At 38.2% G+C, this 14,381-nt stretch overlaps 1 protein-coding gene across 2 annotated transcripts in view; it reads left to right on the top strand.

Annotated features, from left to right (window-relative positions):
* The window catches only part of RAB2A (RAB2A, member RAS oncogene family), a 90,675-nt gene that overhangs the window by 69,519 nt on the left and 6,775 nt on the right, over window positions 1-14,381 (top strand). For both annotated transcript variants that reach the window (XM_030553150.1, XM_030553151.1), the window contains one exon: window positions 11,065-11,133. In XM_030553150.1, the coding sequence (XP_030409010.1) occupies window positions 11,065-11,133 (69 nt within the window). The remainder of the gene's footprint in view (window positions 1-11,064; window positions 11,134-14,381) is intronic.

The raw sequence follows: 14,381 nt of genomic DNA on the forward strand, positions 1-14,381 counted from the left end.
AGACCACACCCTGCTTTTCTGCCCAAGGTGGTCTCAGCCTTCCACATCAACCAAGAGATTTTCCTTCCGGTTTTTTTCCCAAAACCTCACTCCTCAGGCAGGGAGCAGCAGCTCCACTCGCTGGATGTCCGTAGGGCTCTCGCGTTCTACATAGAGAGGACTAAGCCCTTCCGAAAATCCCCCCAGCTTTTCGTGGCGGTAGCGGACCGTATGAAAGGGCTTCCTATCTCCTCCCAGAGGGTATCCTCTTGGGTTACGTCCTGTATCAGGACCTGTTATGACTTGGCCCATGTCCCTACGGGCCGTGTGACTGCGCATTCTACCAGGGCGCAGGCGTCGTCGCTAGCTTTCCTCGCCCGTGTGCCCATCCAGGAAATCTGTCGGGCAGCGACCTGGTCATCGGTCCACACCTTTGCTTCCCACTACGCCCTGGTCCAGCAGTCGAGGGAGGATGCGGCCTTCGGAACTGCAGTGCTCCGTGCCGCGACTTCTCACTCCGACCCCACCGCCTAGGTATGGCTTGGGAGTCACCTACCTGGAATGGATGTGAGCAATCACTCGAAGAAGAAAAGACGGTTACTCGCCTTTGTAACTGTTGTTCTTCGAGATGTGTTGCTCACATCCATTCCACACCCGCCCTCCTTCCCCACTGTCGGAGTAGCCGGCAAGAAGGAACTGAGGAGCGGGCGGGCCGGCAGGGGTATATATAGAGCGCCATGGCGGCGCCACTCTAGGGGGCGACCTGCCGGCCCACTGATGTTGCTAGGGTAAAAAAGTTTCCGACGAACGTGCACGCGCGGCGCGCACACCTACCTGGAATGGATGTGAGCAACACATCTCGAAGAACAACAGTTACAAAGGTGAGTAACCGTCTTTTCTCACTTTCAGGTGACATTATAAACAAGAAGCAAGCAGCATTATCTCCTGCAAATGTAAACAAACTTGTTTGTCTGAGCAATTGGCTGACTAAGAAGTAGGATTGAGTGGACATATAGGCTCTGAAGTTTTACATTATTTTGGTTTTGAGTGCAGTTACTTAACTTAGATTGCACTGTGGTACTTGTATGAGATGAATTGAAAAATACTGTGCTTTTGTTTATCATTTGTACAGTGAAAATACTTGTAATAAAACATATACACTTTGATTTCACTTACAACACACACATTATATGTCAAAATGTAGAAAAACATCCAAAATCTTTAATAAATTTCAATTGGTAGGACTGAGTGGACTTGTAGGCTGTAAAGTTTTACATTATTTTTTTAAATGCAGGGTTTTTTGGTACCTAATTGTACATCTGTAAGTTCAACTTTTTAAATAGATAGTATTACAGGACTTTTATGAGGTGAATTGAAAAACACTATTTCTTTTGTTTTTTATAGCACAAATATTTGTAATAAAAATGAATGTAAAGTGAGCGCTGTACACTGTTCTGTGTTGTGATTGAAATCAATATATTTGAAAATTTATAAAGCATCCAAAAATATTTAAATAAGTGGTAGTCTGTTATTGTTTAACAGTGCGATTAATCGCGATTAATTTTTTTAATCGCTTGACACTACTAGTTATATAATAGGAATGCTTTATGAAATAGGAAGGCTTTGCAGACTTTCCTAAAGGAGGTAAAGAGCACTTTTTAATTATCTTTTCATGCAGCACTAAATTAAGAGGTGGCATGAACAGGAAATAATCAAAAGGATCTAGAGAAGTTAAAACTGTAAGCAGGAAATAATGAGCTTTGGCTTATAACACACAAGATAATGGATATGGGAAAAATTAGGGAAATACTTAAGAAAGCATGATGCTAAAAAAAAAGTCTAGATGAGATGGTGAACACAAGTAAAATTAGATTTTACATTGAAGGATGGGCAGGCAGTGCTGTTTTGAACTGCATAGGCAAAAGGTGTCACATTATGAAGAAGTGAGGTGAATAATGGCTTTCCATAAAACATTGTTGAGGCTGCACTTATCTGCATTCAATTCTAGATACCAGTCAGTAACAAAAAGATGTCAAGAAATTGAAGGGTGTCCAGAAAGGTGGTGTTTCTGGCCTGGAGGGATTAAATTATGAGGAAGGAATTATAAAAAACTAGAGGGACAGGGTCTTGCAAACCCTCTTTACTCAGAGCTCCCGTTGACTTCACAACTAAAAGGTGGTGAAATGATAGTTTACGTGTATTTGAAGATGATCCAACTAGAATTAATGAGATGAAATGAAGCAAAAGTCTTGTGGGCCAGATATCAGGAATGTTTATCTTTAATGGTGACCTATAGATTATTTTTCCAAAGGGAATAGTGGAAATGTCATTGCTTGAAAAATAAATTTGGACTATAAAACGCCTTAGTATTTGGACTGTTTGGAACCGTTCTGCATTGACAGGGAGATGGGTGTGATGACCTAACAGATTTTCCATATTTAACTTCCTTAAGTGTCTGGATTGTTACAGTAATATCTAATTTCCAAATTAACTCACATCAAATAAGTGTCAAAACAGATTTACACTACTCTTTCCACTTTTTATGTCTATCGGAGACATTGTCAAAATGACTATTGAACCAAGATATGTTTTTACCTAATTAACCATAACTATGCCAAGAGCAATTGTAGCCCCTGCAGAGGTGGTTCACCATCTTTTCCACATAGGTATGGAAATGCACAGTTAGTCCACTATACTAATGCACTAGTTATCCTTTTGTCTAGTTATAGATCCAGACAGTTTTTTGTTTTTCCCCTTTTTTTAAAAAAAAAAATTGCACTAATGCCACATTAAGGTCATACAGTTGTGTTAAAATGTAATGTTAATCCTTAACTTTTTTCCTCACTCACATATGCATTACAACTGGATCTTTCAATTCTTGATCACATTACCTTAGATATGTGTTGTCGTCTTTGATGTGTGTGTGAACGTGTATATAATGCACATGTACAAAGGGGTAAAATTGAACTTCAAACCTTCTTGAGTGTGCACTGTACAGCTATAATCTTGAATTAGCACGGCATTATGCATTTAACAGGTGACATAAAACATTTTGGATAAAGGGAGTACCAGGTTGAGTTGTTGGTGTTCGCTGTAAGCAGTAATAGTCTCATTTTAATGGGAAGCAGCATGGTCCATTAGACTGGGAATCAGGGGACTCTGGTTATATTTCCTGGTCTGCTACTGACCTGCTGTGTGATCTTAGGCAAGTTGCTTCACCTCTTGTGCTTCAATTTCCTCATACGTAAAAAGGAGATAATTCTTTACTGTGCTTTGAAACTCTTTGAGAGCTATAGGTGAAAAGTGTTTTATAAGAACTAAATATCATCTCTTTTTAAAAAGTGAAGTAACAAATTCCTCCTAGCATCTAATGGAGAGAGAAATGTTTAGTCGTGAACCTACTGAGTCTCTCACACCAACTGAACCTTGAACTTTCAAGAGACTGGGTCTCTGCTCCCAAGAGTCTTGGTTAGTGTACTGGGTAATCCCAAGTAATGACGAACGATACGTTCTGTCTCATGCCATTGTCTCTTCATGTTACCATGATCAAGTGGTAAGGAAGAAGGGGGACAAAGTTAGCAGAGCCCAAAAAGGGATAAAGTTTTACAGCAGTTATTGACATATTGAATGGTGGGATAGTATCTGCAAATGAGGGATCAGCAGATGATTCATTGAGAGACAAATAGCAGAGCTATGAGGGAGGAATGGATAGTTCAGTGGCCTAGTAACACGTACAAAATCTAGGTTGTTAGTTTGAACACAACCCAATTCATTAATGTCCAAAAGCTGCTAGTATCTTACTTCTGCACAGTGGCTACTGTGAAACAAATCAATGGTCAGTACTTCCTGTTAAGGTCATCACAAGAATTGCAGTCACCACCTACTAGTACAGAGAGGTAGCCGTGTTAGTGTGGCATCTGACTAAGTGGGTATTCACCCACGAAAGCTCATGCTCCAATACGTCTGTTAGTCTATAAGGTGCCACAGGACTCTTTGCTGCTTCTATTAGTACAGTACACTTGTGGACAGTGCAGGGAGATAGGGCACAGTCATGCGGTCATGGTCTTGGGGACTGAACTGTCTTTCACTCTGGTGAAGTATACGGGGACAGAGATGATGCACATTGACAGGGTGAAATAAGGATGTTTATTGAAGATTTGTCCTAGCTGGTCATATTTTATGGGTACTTCTGGCTCCAGAGCTGCTGCTCCAACTGTCTTCACAAGTACTAAATTCATATTTAGAAAATTATGGAGATGTCAGGTTCTGGGTTCCGTTATTTTATGGGACAATAAAGGGACTGTTCATTCTAAGCTAGTACCCTTCTTCCTTCCTTCTTTTCCCTCCCCCCAAGTTAAATGAGTGAGTTGCAAGTGAAATGGGCAAGATGAGAGTAACATTTGATATTATTAGATGGAATATATTCCTCCTAGAGTAGATAGGGGAGATGGAGATGAACTATGAGGATCCCGGTGTCCAGTGGGAATAGACTTTATAGGCAAAGTGGTTTGTCAATATGGATATTGAAGTCTCCCAAGGTAAAGGATTGTCTCTCTCAGGGGTGTCAATAAGTTAATATTAAGGAGTTGTTTAAGGGAAAGAGACCTTGAGTTCCAGGCTGGGTCAGTCAAATATAACTAGCTTTTCAGAGGTGGTTTTGTATCAGTAACATCTTATTAGTGGATTCATTGTCTAGGATCAAGTGCATGATATGTCTGCATTTTAGTCTTAGCCTGTGCTCCTTCATGTATTTGCACAAACCTTCCTTCTGTCTACACACACAACTTTCAAGTATGTGCTCATTTGTGCTTTGAACCCATGCTTGCTTTCATGGCTGGGGGTAAAAGCCTAAACTGCACTTTTTAGTTTTGGCCAGAATGCACCTACTTTGCAGTGAGAATGCAGGCAAGTGCCAGTCCTCCAGTGCCCTTCATACTGTTTCCCCTCCCCCAGGAGCTCAGGCAAGTTCTCCTGCAACTAACAATTGACTGGAAAGAATCCTAGACTATCCCAACACAGAGAACCATGGCATATGCCACCAGACACACAAGTGTAGAAACAGTAAGGACACAGAAACATGGAGAGGGCTTTGCTGTGGGAATGCTCATACTCAGGCTGTGCTAACTCAGGTACTCGGATCTTGGCACCAATCACCTGGGTAATTATCAGATTGATAGTGGAGAACTGACTGGTCACATGATGCTGGTTCTCCTTGTTTCCAGCTTTTAAATTGCACTAAAGGAAGCTTAAAAAAAACAACTTACTCTTTTCTAATATTAATTATCTATGTAAGTAATTAGTGTAGCTTCCACAAGGATAATATCTGATAACAAATGGGTTGGAAGGTGGCCCTAGAAACTCTCCATTAAGAAGTGATGCATATTATTCAAAAAGAGGGGGAAATTGACAACTGCTGAACAAGACTGAACTGCTCTCAGAAATAAGTCTTTTCCAAAGTAAACTTTATTTTTTAAAAAGCATGCTATATTTTACTTCTGCCAGTTAAGCTTGCTTGGTTGGGTGATAGGATACGTCTTTTAAACTTTATTCAGAGAGTAATAAACAGCTGTTAAACATCTTGATTTGGCTAGCGAGATTCTAGTTAATATAACTTGCAGAACCCCATGCTAACATTAGGGGTCTTAAACCTCATAGCTGGACATACTAAATTCACTTTTTACAAAATAGGGAACACTTAAGATTTGCAGTGACAATGCATATGCATGTTCACTGACAAGTTATCTCGATTTCCACTATGAAGATATATTTGGCTTCACTTCTCCTTCCAAGCACACCCTTTTGTTCTAGAATTAATGTATGACAATCTGTGCTTAATTGCACCTTATTATTTAATGGTGGAAAATAAGAATGAAACTTTAATTCCAGGAATTGGCTGAATAGAGATGAATACCATATTTCACATTTATTGCTGGCTGACTAAAATTCCGACTTTATTTTTAAATTTTCTTGATTATATATTCTCAAATTTTATAGCACATTACCTATACATTTTTGACAGTATATCAGATTGTTGACCCGGTCAGCTGAAAATTTGAATTAACAATTGATACCTTTAGTGTGGCCACCAGATGGCAGCATGTTACATGAACAGAAAACAGGTTGCCGTATTTCAGTTTTAAGCAAAGGAAGAGTTTGATTCCTTTTATTGCTGTATTTCTGTTTTAATTTTTCCACTACTTTTGTGTTCATGAAGCTTCAAAAATCGCAGTGATTGATTCATGTATTTATAGGCTTTTCTGTAGCTCTTATCTTAGCACCTGAGACCCTCACAAACACTAAGCAGGATTTTTCCTTGCCATCAACTTCTAGGGTAGAGAGGTGATATTATCTCCACTTTACAAATTGGAAAACCGAGGCACCGTTTTAAGTGACTTGCCCAATGTGTCTCTCAGCTGCAGCAAAGTTAGGAATAGAATCTAGATTTCCTGAGTCCCAGTCAGTGCCTTAACCTCAAGATCTCTCAATTAATGGATTCTTCTTTATCTGTGGACTCATGAAGTATTAAGACAGCTGCAGACAAGCTGTTTACTTACTCCAGATCTAGACTCCCACTAGTAATAGGCAGAGCGAGTTCATGCTTCCTGCTTGTTAGTGGTAGAGTCCAGTGAGCAAAGGCTACCTGTCTTGCTTGTGTGTGATAGACAGAGTGTAGATACTTATTGCACTCGATGTCCTAGATGATTATTAAGGTGAGTTGGATTGTTGGAAATATTGATCTCACATTGCTTATCCAGTAAGCATTTGTGTGTGTTTTACTTTAAGGGAATCAGAAGATCAATGTGCTCCATAAATTCATGAAATATCATGTTGTTTTTTTATTTTCACCCCGAGATAGTTTTCCAATACAGACTGATCTAACACCGTTCAAATAATCTCACTGATGACGTCATGCTTAATTATGGAGATGAAAAACTGAGGCTAAAACTTGCACATGGAGATCCCTGGTTGTAATTATTTTTGTAATAGTTGTGGGACATTTTAGTCAAATGGAGGTTACATAAATACATGAGATTTCAAAATATATATTAAATGTTCCACATAGTACAATCAGCATATAAATTACTTTTGGTAGAAAGTCAGTTATGCCGAGTTCACCCACGTTTCCTTGCTAATTGGGGCACTATAGAGTACTGAAATTGGTATAGAGTTCTTATTGTGAGTCAACTACAATTTTTAGTTAGTTTTTCTTAAGACTCATATTTTTAAGTCAACCTATGGTTTGAACCATGGGCTGACTTTAAAGTATGATTTTCTAGGAAACTAACTGAAAATTGTAGGTTTCTTTATTTTATTTATTTTTAGTGGTAGATATGAAGTGTTTCACTTCCATACCTGACTAGTTCTTTCAGAATCAGTGCCACTGAAGAACATTTTAAAAAGTAAACTTACCAAGTATTGTTATAGTACATGAAAAAACAACTTTTTTTTTTTCAAATCAGGATTAAAGTTAATATATAACTTCATAGAAGTGGTTATTTCCCAATGTGCATTAGCCTGCTGCAATATATTACCACTAATAGTTGGTGCTGCAGAACCACCAGTGCCAAGTGGTTAATCTGTTAATTTTTTCTAAAGATAACCAGTTGAATTAGAATATTTTTATTACTTTTTCCTACCATTGTTAATCACACACTGTTGTAGGCCTCAGTTCAGCAAGTGTGTGCCTAACGTGAAGCATGTGAGTAGTCACATTGAAGTCAAAAGGACTACTCACATTCTTAATGTTAGGCACATGCTTAAGTACCTTGCTGAGTAGGAGACCTGGTTGTGATCCGGATCGCAAGGTCACTGAACAAAAATGTTTTATATTTGATTATTTCATATGACTGACAAAGTACTCCTAAAACAGTTATCTGCTGAATGTTAAGTTTGAAATATCTGTATTTTCTTTAGAGAGACTTACCACTGTATTTTGTAACTTTTATGCTCATAAATTACAATGCAGTTTTCTTTGTCTAAAATAAACTCCCTTGGAACTTAATTTTGATAGATTACCTTTTATTTTAATAGAATTAACAGTAAGAGGTAGGCATGCTCAGATAGTGACTTCTAGGACTAGTCGTCTTGTATGTTCCAATTGTTAAGTGCTTGTTTACATGAAGTTATCATAACACATTTTCAGGAGTTCATGGTTCTGTTTAATGTTCTAGTTTAATGGGAACAAGTGAATATCCGCATAAGAGCTTCCAGCTGTGTGAATTTCTCAAGCTTTGACAATTCTTTTCAATTAGTCCAGTGTATGTGGCCATTGCAATAATTGGTCCATTATCAGAAACAAATATAAGTTTCTTCTTTATATTGAGAACTTCAATTTCTGAGGAATGTGAATCAGTTCATAGTTGGCTGAAAGCCAGTTTCTTCTCCTCCTCAACTCTTACACACGTTTGAAAAACGTACTCTCTTCCTAAGTGCCTTGTGAATCTGCAATGATTAATTCTTCTCATTATTTTGCTGCAAATTCTCATGACCCTCTGTGATGATTCGATCACCCACTTAGAGTTTATGCATATTCATATCTTTCCGCTCCTGCTGCAGTCGTTCAAGTCTCCTTCATTGGCTGTGGTGTGTGCTTGGTGCAGTAATTGAGCTGCAGTAGATTGATTACTCTGGGGAGCTGTAAGGCCTTTAAAGGTGAAAACATATCAGTCCTGTTAATTAGGAAACAAAGCTCTGGTGGCAAGTTCAGCCGTCAAATGCTTCCAGTGTAGAAATGAGGAAAGCTATGATTTGTTCCTCTCCATGAACCCTGTTTACTTTTTTATATTTGAATTAGATCCACATCAGCTGTGGTGGGCTTGTGCAGAAGATAGAATCCCTTTTCTGATTGAAACACCATCGCTGTACAATCTGAAGAGATTTTGATTTGTAATATTGATTGTAGATATTATCATCAATCAAACTTTAAATTATACATTGTCTTTCAGGAGTTACTTGCCCTATAAAGCTAAACAGGGCAAGATTACATTTTGTATCTCAACACTAATGCTAATCTTTCTCCAGTAACTCCCTGTCATTTGACTAATGTGTTAGTTCTGACCTTAACTGTAGTATAACTAAGTCATTACTTTGAATTCAAAGATACATTTTCTGAAGACAGTATAAAAAGCCCAGGTTTTTAGCTTTTTAATATTCAAATGACTGCCTATAGCCTCCCAAGTACAATATTAATTAAGAGAAAAAACTTAAAATTGGATGAATATTAAATGATAGTATAAGGTTTTGTACAACAGACAGAGCGCATCCTTACAACATATCGTAAGCACCCTGTAGTTTTACATTGCTAAGCACTCTAATCTAGAGTGGAATATTACAAAGATATTAAGGGTGGGAGAACCATCTGCCACATTATCTGTCCATAAGGGTCAAATAAATTATTTAAGAGTAATTTATATATATTTTAAATACAACTTTTCTCAGTAATTATTGGACGCCAGGTTTTGGGCTACATGTGCTACTACAAAAACCACTGTTTTTGTAAGCTGTGTGTGATACATGGTATTTCGGATGGGTTATGGACATGATCCTCATTAGGGCTGTCTATTAATCACAGTTTTATTCATACTGTTAAACGATAGAATACCAATTGAAATTTATTAAAGATTTTGGATGTTTTTCTATACTTTCATATATACTGTATTCTGTGTTGTAATTGAAATCAAGGTACACTTTATTTTTCATTACAAATATTTGTAAAAATGATATATTTTTACTTCACCTCATACAAGTACTGTAGTGCAGTCTTTGTTGTGAACATGTAACTTATAAATGTAGATCTTTATGTTATATAACTGCATTCAAAAACAAAACAATGTAAACTTCAGAGCCTACAAGTCCACTCAGTCCTACTTCTTGTTCAACTAATCGCTAAGACAAACAAGTTTGATTCCATTTACAGGAGGTAATGCTGCCTGCTGCTTGTTTACAATGTCACCTGAAAGTGAGAACAGGTGTTCACATGACACTGTTGTAGGCAGCATCACAAAATATTTACATTGCCGTCTCGGATGATGACCCAGCACATGTTGTTCATTTTAACATTTTCACTGCAGATTTGACAAAACACAAAGATGGTACCAATGTGAGATTTCTAAAAATAGCTACAGCATTCGACCCAAGGTTTAAGAATCTGAAGTGCCTTTCAAAATCTGAGGGATGAGGTATGGAGCATCCTTTCAGAAGTCTTAAAAGAGCAACACTCCAGTGCATAAACTACAGAACTCTCTAACCACTGAAAAAGAAAATCAACCTTCTACTGGTGGTATCAGACTCAGATAATGAAAATGAACATGCATCAGTCCTTACTATTTTGGATTGTTATTGAGCAGAACCAGTCATTAGCATGGACACATGTCTTCTGGAATGGTGGTTGAAGCAGGAAGGGACATATGAATCGTTAGCGCATCTGTCACATAAATATCTTGCGACGCCAGCTACAACACTGCCAAGAGAACACCTGTTCTCACTTTCAAGTGACGTTGTAAAGAAGAAGCAGGCAGCGTTATCTCCTGCAAATGTAAACAAACTTGTTTAAGCAATTGGCTGAACAAGAAGTAGGACTGAGTGGACTTGCATGCTCCAAAATTTTATATTTTTATTTTTGAATGCATTTTTTGTACATGAACTTACAAATGTAGAATTAACTTTCATGATAGAGATTGCACTACAGTACTTGTATTAGGTGAATTGAAAAATCCTATTTCTTTGGTTTTTTTACAGTGCAAATACTTGTAATCAAAAATAAATAAAAAGTGAGCACTGTACACTTTGTATTCTGTGTTGTAATTGAAATTACTATATTTGAAAATGTAGAAAACATCAAAAAAATTTAAAAAATGATATTCTGTTATTGTTTAACAGTGAGATTCATTGTGATTAATTTTTTTTTATCACTTGACAGCCCAAATCTTCATACGTTATTGAGGTCTGTGGTAAAACTCCCACTGAATTTAGTGGGAGCAGAATTTGACCTTTCATGAGAGTATTGGGATTTGTAGAGTATCTTGTTATGTCCATATTTGTTTTGTCTCATTAATATGATCTAATTTTATATTGTTTCCATTTCAGGCATTTATTAATACAGCAAAAGAAATCTATGAGAAAATCCAAGAAGGAGTCTTTGATATTAATAATGAGGTAACATTTATAGTATTCTGATAGCATGCTCTAGTGAGTTACTTTATTTTTTTTTAAAAGCACAAAATTACAAGACTTTGGGTCGCTTTTTGTAACACATATATTACAGTATTCTGCACACACTGCAGTAAAACATTTGTACATCCCATTTTTACACAGATTCACTATTGTGATGAAAACAGATTAGAATTAAGTGACCCTAGCCATTCGTGAAGTATCACAAAATCATGTAAATCCCCAAAAGAGAGAAGAAAATCCACTTTCATTCACTTCCCCATATGGTGTCATCTGCTGTCAGAGATAATTTTCCACTATGCAAACGGGGAGACCATGTTAATGTGCCAGATATACTAAATGAGCTGTCCAGTGTGGAAGAGCTGGTGTGGGAGCATAATGTAGTAAAATCTCATTCCGTGGGCAAATTAGTGTTTGGAAAAATAAGGGAGAGATGTCATTTGATTTGTAAAAATCTTACAGAATCATATTTTCAATAATGGGGACTCGCTGCCCTCCCAGTTCCAGGTCCTCTGATTTGTGGAAATTTTGATAGTACAGTGTCATCAGAAATAGGTCAAGTTGTCTATCATTCGAAAGCCTTTTCTCCAATGAAAACAGTGGTACCACACATGACAAACCTAGAACAATTTGTTATATATTCAAGAAAATGTTTAAACATTATTTTTTTTGTTAATTCTATGTTAATATGGGGATGCATTGTTCATGTAAAAGACATTGATCTTTGTTAATTCTAGGGAAGTTAGTCTTGACATGTAGGACTGAAAACATTTATGCATCTGAGGAAGTGGGTATTCACCCACGAAAGCTCATGCTCCAAAATGTCTGTTAGTCTATAAGGTGCCACAGGATTCTTTGCTGCATTTATTCTTCAGTCACCATCAGTGTTTCTATCTAGGACATCACTGCTAGACACAGGTCACACTGATCATCATCCACACTACACTTGCACATCTCTGTACAAGGCAAGCTCTGGCCAAACTCGTGCAGCATGATGAGCATCTGGTCTTTTACACAATCATTTGATTAGCTGAAGAATTGATTCATGAGCACCTGGTACTTCACACATAACTGGTGTGACTAGTCCATCCTCCAAGACCCATCCAGGAGTAATAGGGAGAGTAGTTTTGGATGTGCTCAATTTTCCATTGGCCATTCTATTACTTGACCATTTGCTCTCTTCATAGCAGGTATAAATACACCCTTGGTCAGTTTGTCTGCTTCTTGGAAAACATTCACCGACATAGCTCTGCAAGGTGTCATAATGTTGGTCTTCAAATGGTAAACTTGGTACACGAACGCCTCCAGTCCATTTATGACCTCAATAGGTCCATTTATGACCTTAATAACTGCTCAGCCATTCTGAGCACCTTCACAATGAGGAGAGAGTCTTCAGAAGCTGAATCAAATGCCTTTCAGTAAGAGAATTTCCTCTTTCCAGCCAACCTTCCAATAGTGTCACATCCTCACAGAGCATTTGTTGAATAATTTTTCACATGCTGGAGGATTTTCCTGCAAGGTATTCGTTTAACTCATCCTTCATGTGAAGAAGCTAGTGTCTCACACTCATTGTGACATTGGAGATGTTTGTGGAGTCACAGATTTTGTACAAGGCAGTGCAATACCTTGAAGTCTCTTCTTTCTAGTAATATTTTCAGTTGACTCCTCTGCAAATGTGTCAAACATGAGGTGGACTTCGTCATAGGTACAGTATTTTTCTTTGTAGCCTCATAATGAGGTGTTCAGCCAAGTCTCAGCAGGTACTAACAGTTTCTGGTTTATCTAGAGCTTGTACCTCAACCATACCATCTATGAATCTGAAAGGTTTCTGCTGGCATAAGCTGTCAGTCACATTGTCAGTAGATGCTGGCTTAGGTAGACCATGCAAAATGTTTATTTGCTTTTCGTCTGCACATGCATTGTTCTGGGACCTTATACATCCGTCATGCTGCCACAGAGAACTCATACTTTCCAAAGTCTGACACAGATCAACATCTTGCTACAATCTGGACATGACCTGGAGATGAGCAAACAATGACCTGTCTGTAGTTAGCTCTGTAATAGTCCCTGCCACCTTCACTCTGACTTCCTTTGCATTCAAGCACAGCTTTAGTCTGTTCTCGATAGGATCCCATAGATTGACAGAGCCTTGGATAATTCTTTGGGGTTTGAAGGCCACATACAAGTCATGACCCAAAGTATCCATTCAACTGAAATCTTGGATATGTCTGAGGAAGTCATCCTAGCCATGCTTAATGTGTCATTTTAAATTTGATGGAACTCTGGGGTGGTCAGGAAAAACTGGAAAAGAGTAATTTGGAAGCTGTGTTATGCCCACCAGCCTCCCCAACCGCCCAATTATTTTCATTGCTCTATTTTCACATTCCAGTGCTTCATCTGAACCAAGTGCACAGAAGCAACTCTGGAGCACCTGGCACTGGCCACTGTCAGAAGACAGGATAATGGGCTGGCTAGATGGACCTTTGGTCTGACGCGGTATGGCCGTTCCTATGTTCTTAAGGGTATTGGCAATCTTTTAACAACCCAGTTTCCTTTTCAAAATTCCTCCCATATGTCGGATGTTTTTCTGCACCTTTTATTTCAGCAAGGTACCAAGAACATCATCACAGAATAGTTGGTTAGATCAAAGCAAAGAAGTATTTCACAACATCTTGGAGTGCTGCAAGGTGAACATTCTAATTAGAAGTCCTGAGAAAGTGAATAGAGCAGCAAAGATTCAATCATCTTCATGTATTGCTGCACCATCCTGAAAGTTGGCTTTGTCATCAATTCAACCTCATTGAATTGCTTCATCTGTTCTGTGATGATGTTGCAGCTCTCCATTGTGCTCAATAGATCATTATGAGCAGAATGTGCACTGGATTTGTGGAACTGGTCTTGCAAGTCCTGTACCCATTGGGAAATGACTTCAGGCACATCAGACTTTAGCACAACTAAGTGAGGTCAAGGTTAGTCAATGTAGAAAACTCTGCTATAGCCTATTTAACTGCTACTTCATTGAAAACTGAAATCCTTGGCTTCAGAATTTTTGGATCTTGATAGGAAAGTGAGTGAGTTATGAAGTTAGTAAGCTCCTTCAAGGACCCAGTTTTTTGCTGGTTCCTATAGCACTTGAGGACGGGACTGATCCCCATTAATTCACTTCTAATAGGAGACCATCACAGTAGCATAAAGAGTACTTTTGCCATCTGCTGTATCTTCAAGAAAGTCCA

Source organism: Gopherus evgoodei, chromosome 2 (genome assembly GCF_007399415.2).
Source record: "Gopherus evgoodei ecotype Sinaloan lineage chromosome 2, rGopEvg1_v1.p, whole genome shotgun sequence".
Taxonomy (NCBI): domain Eukaryota; kingdom Metazoa; phylum Chordata; order Testudines; family Testudinidae; genus Gopherus; species Gopherus evgoodei.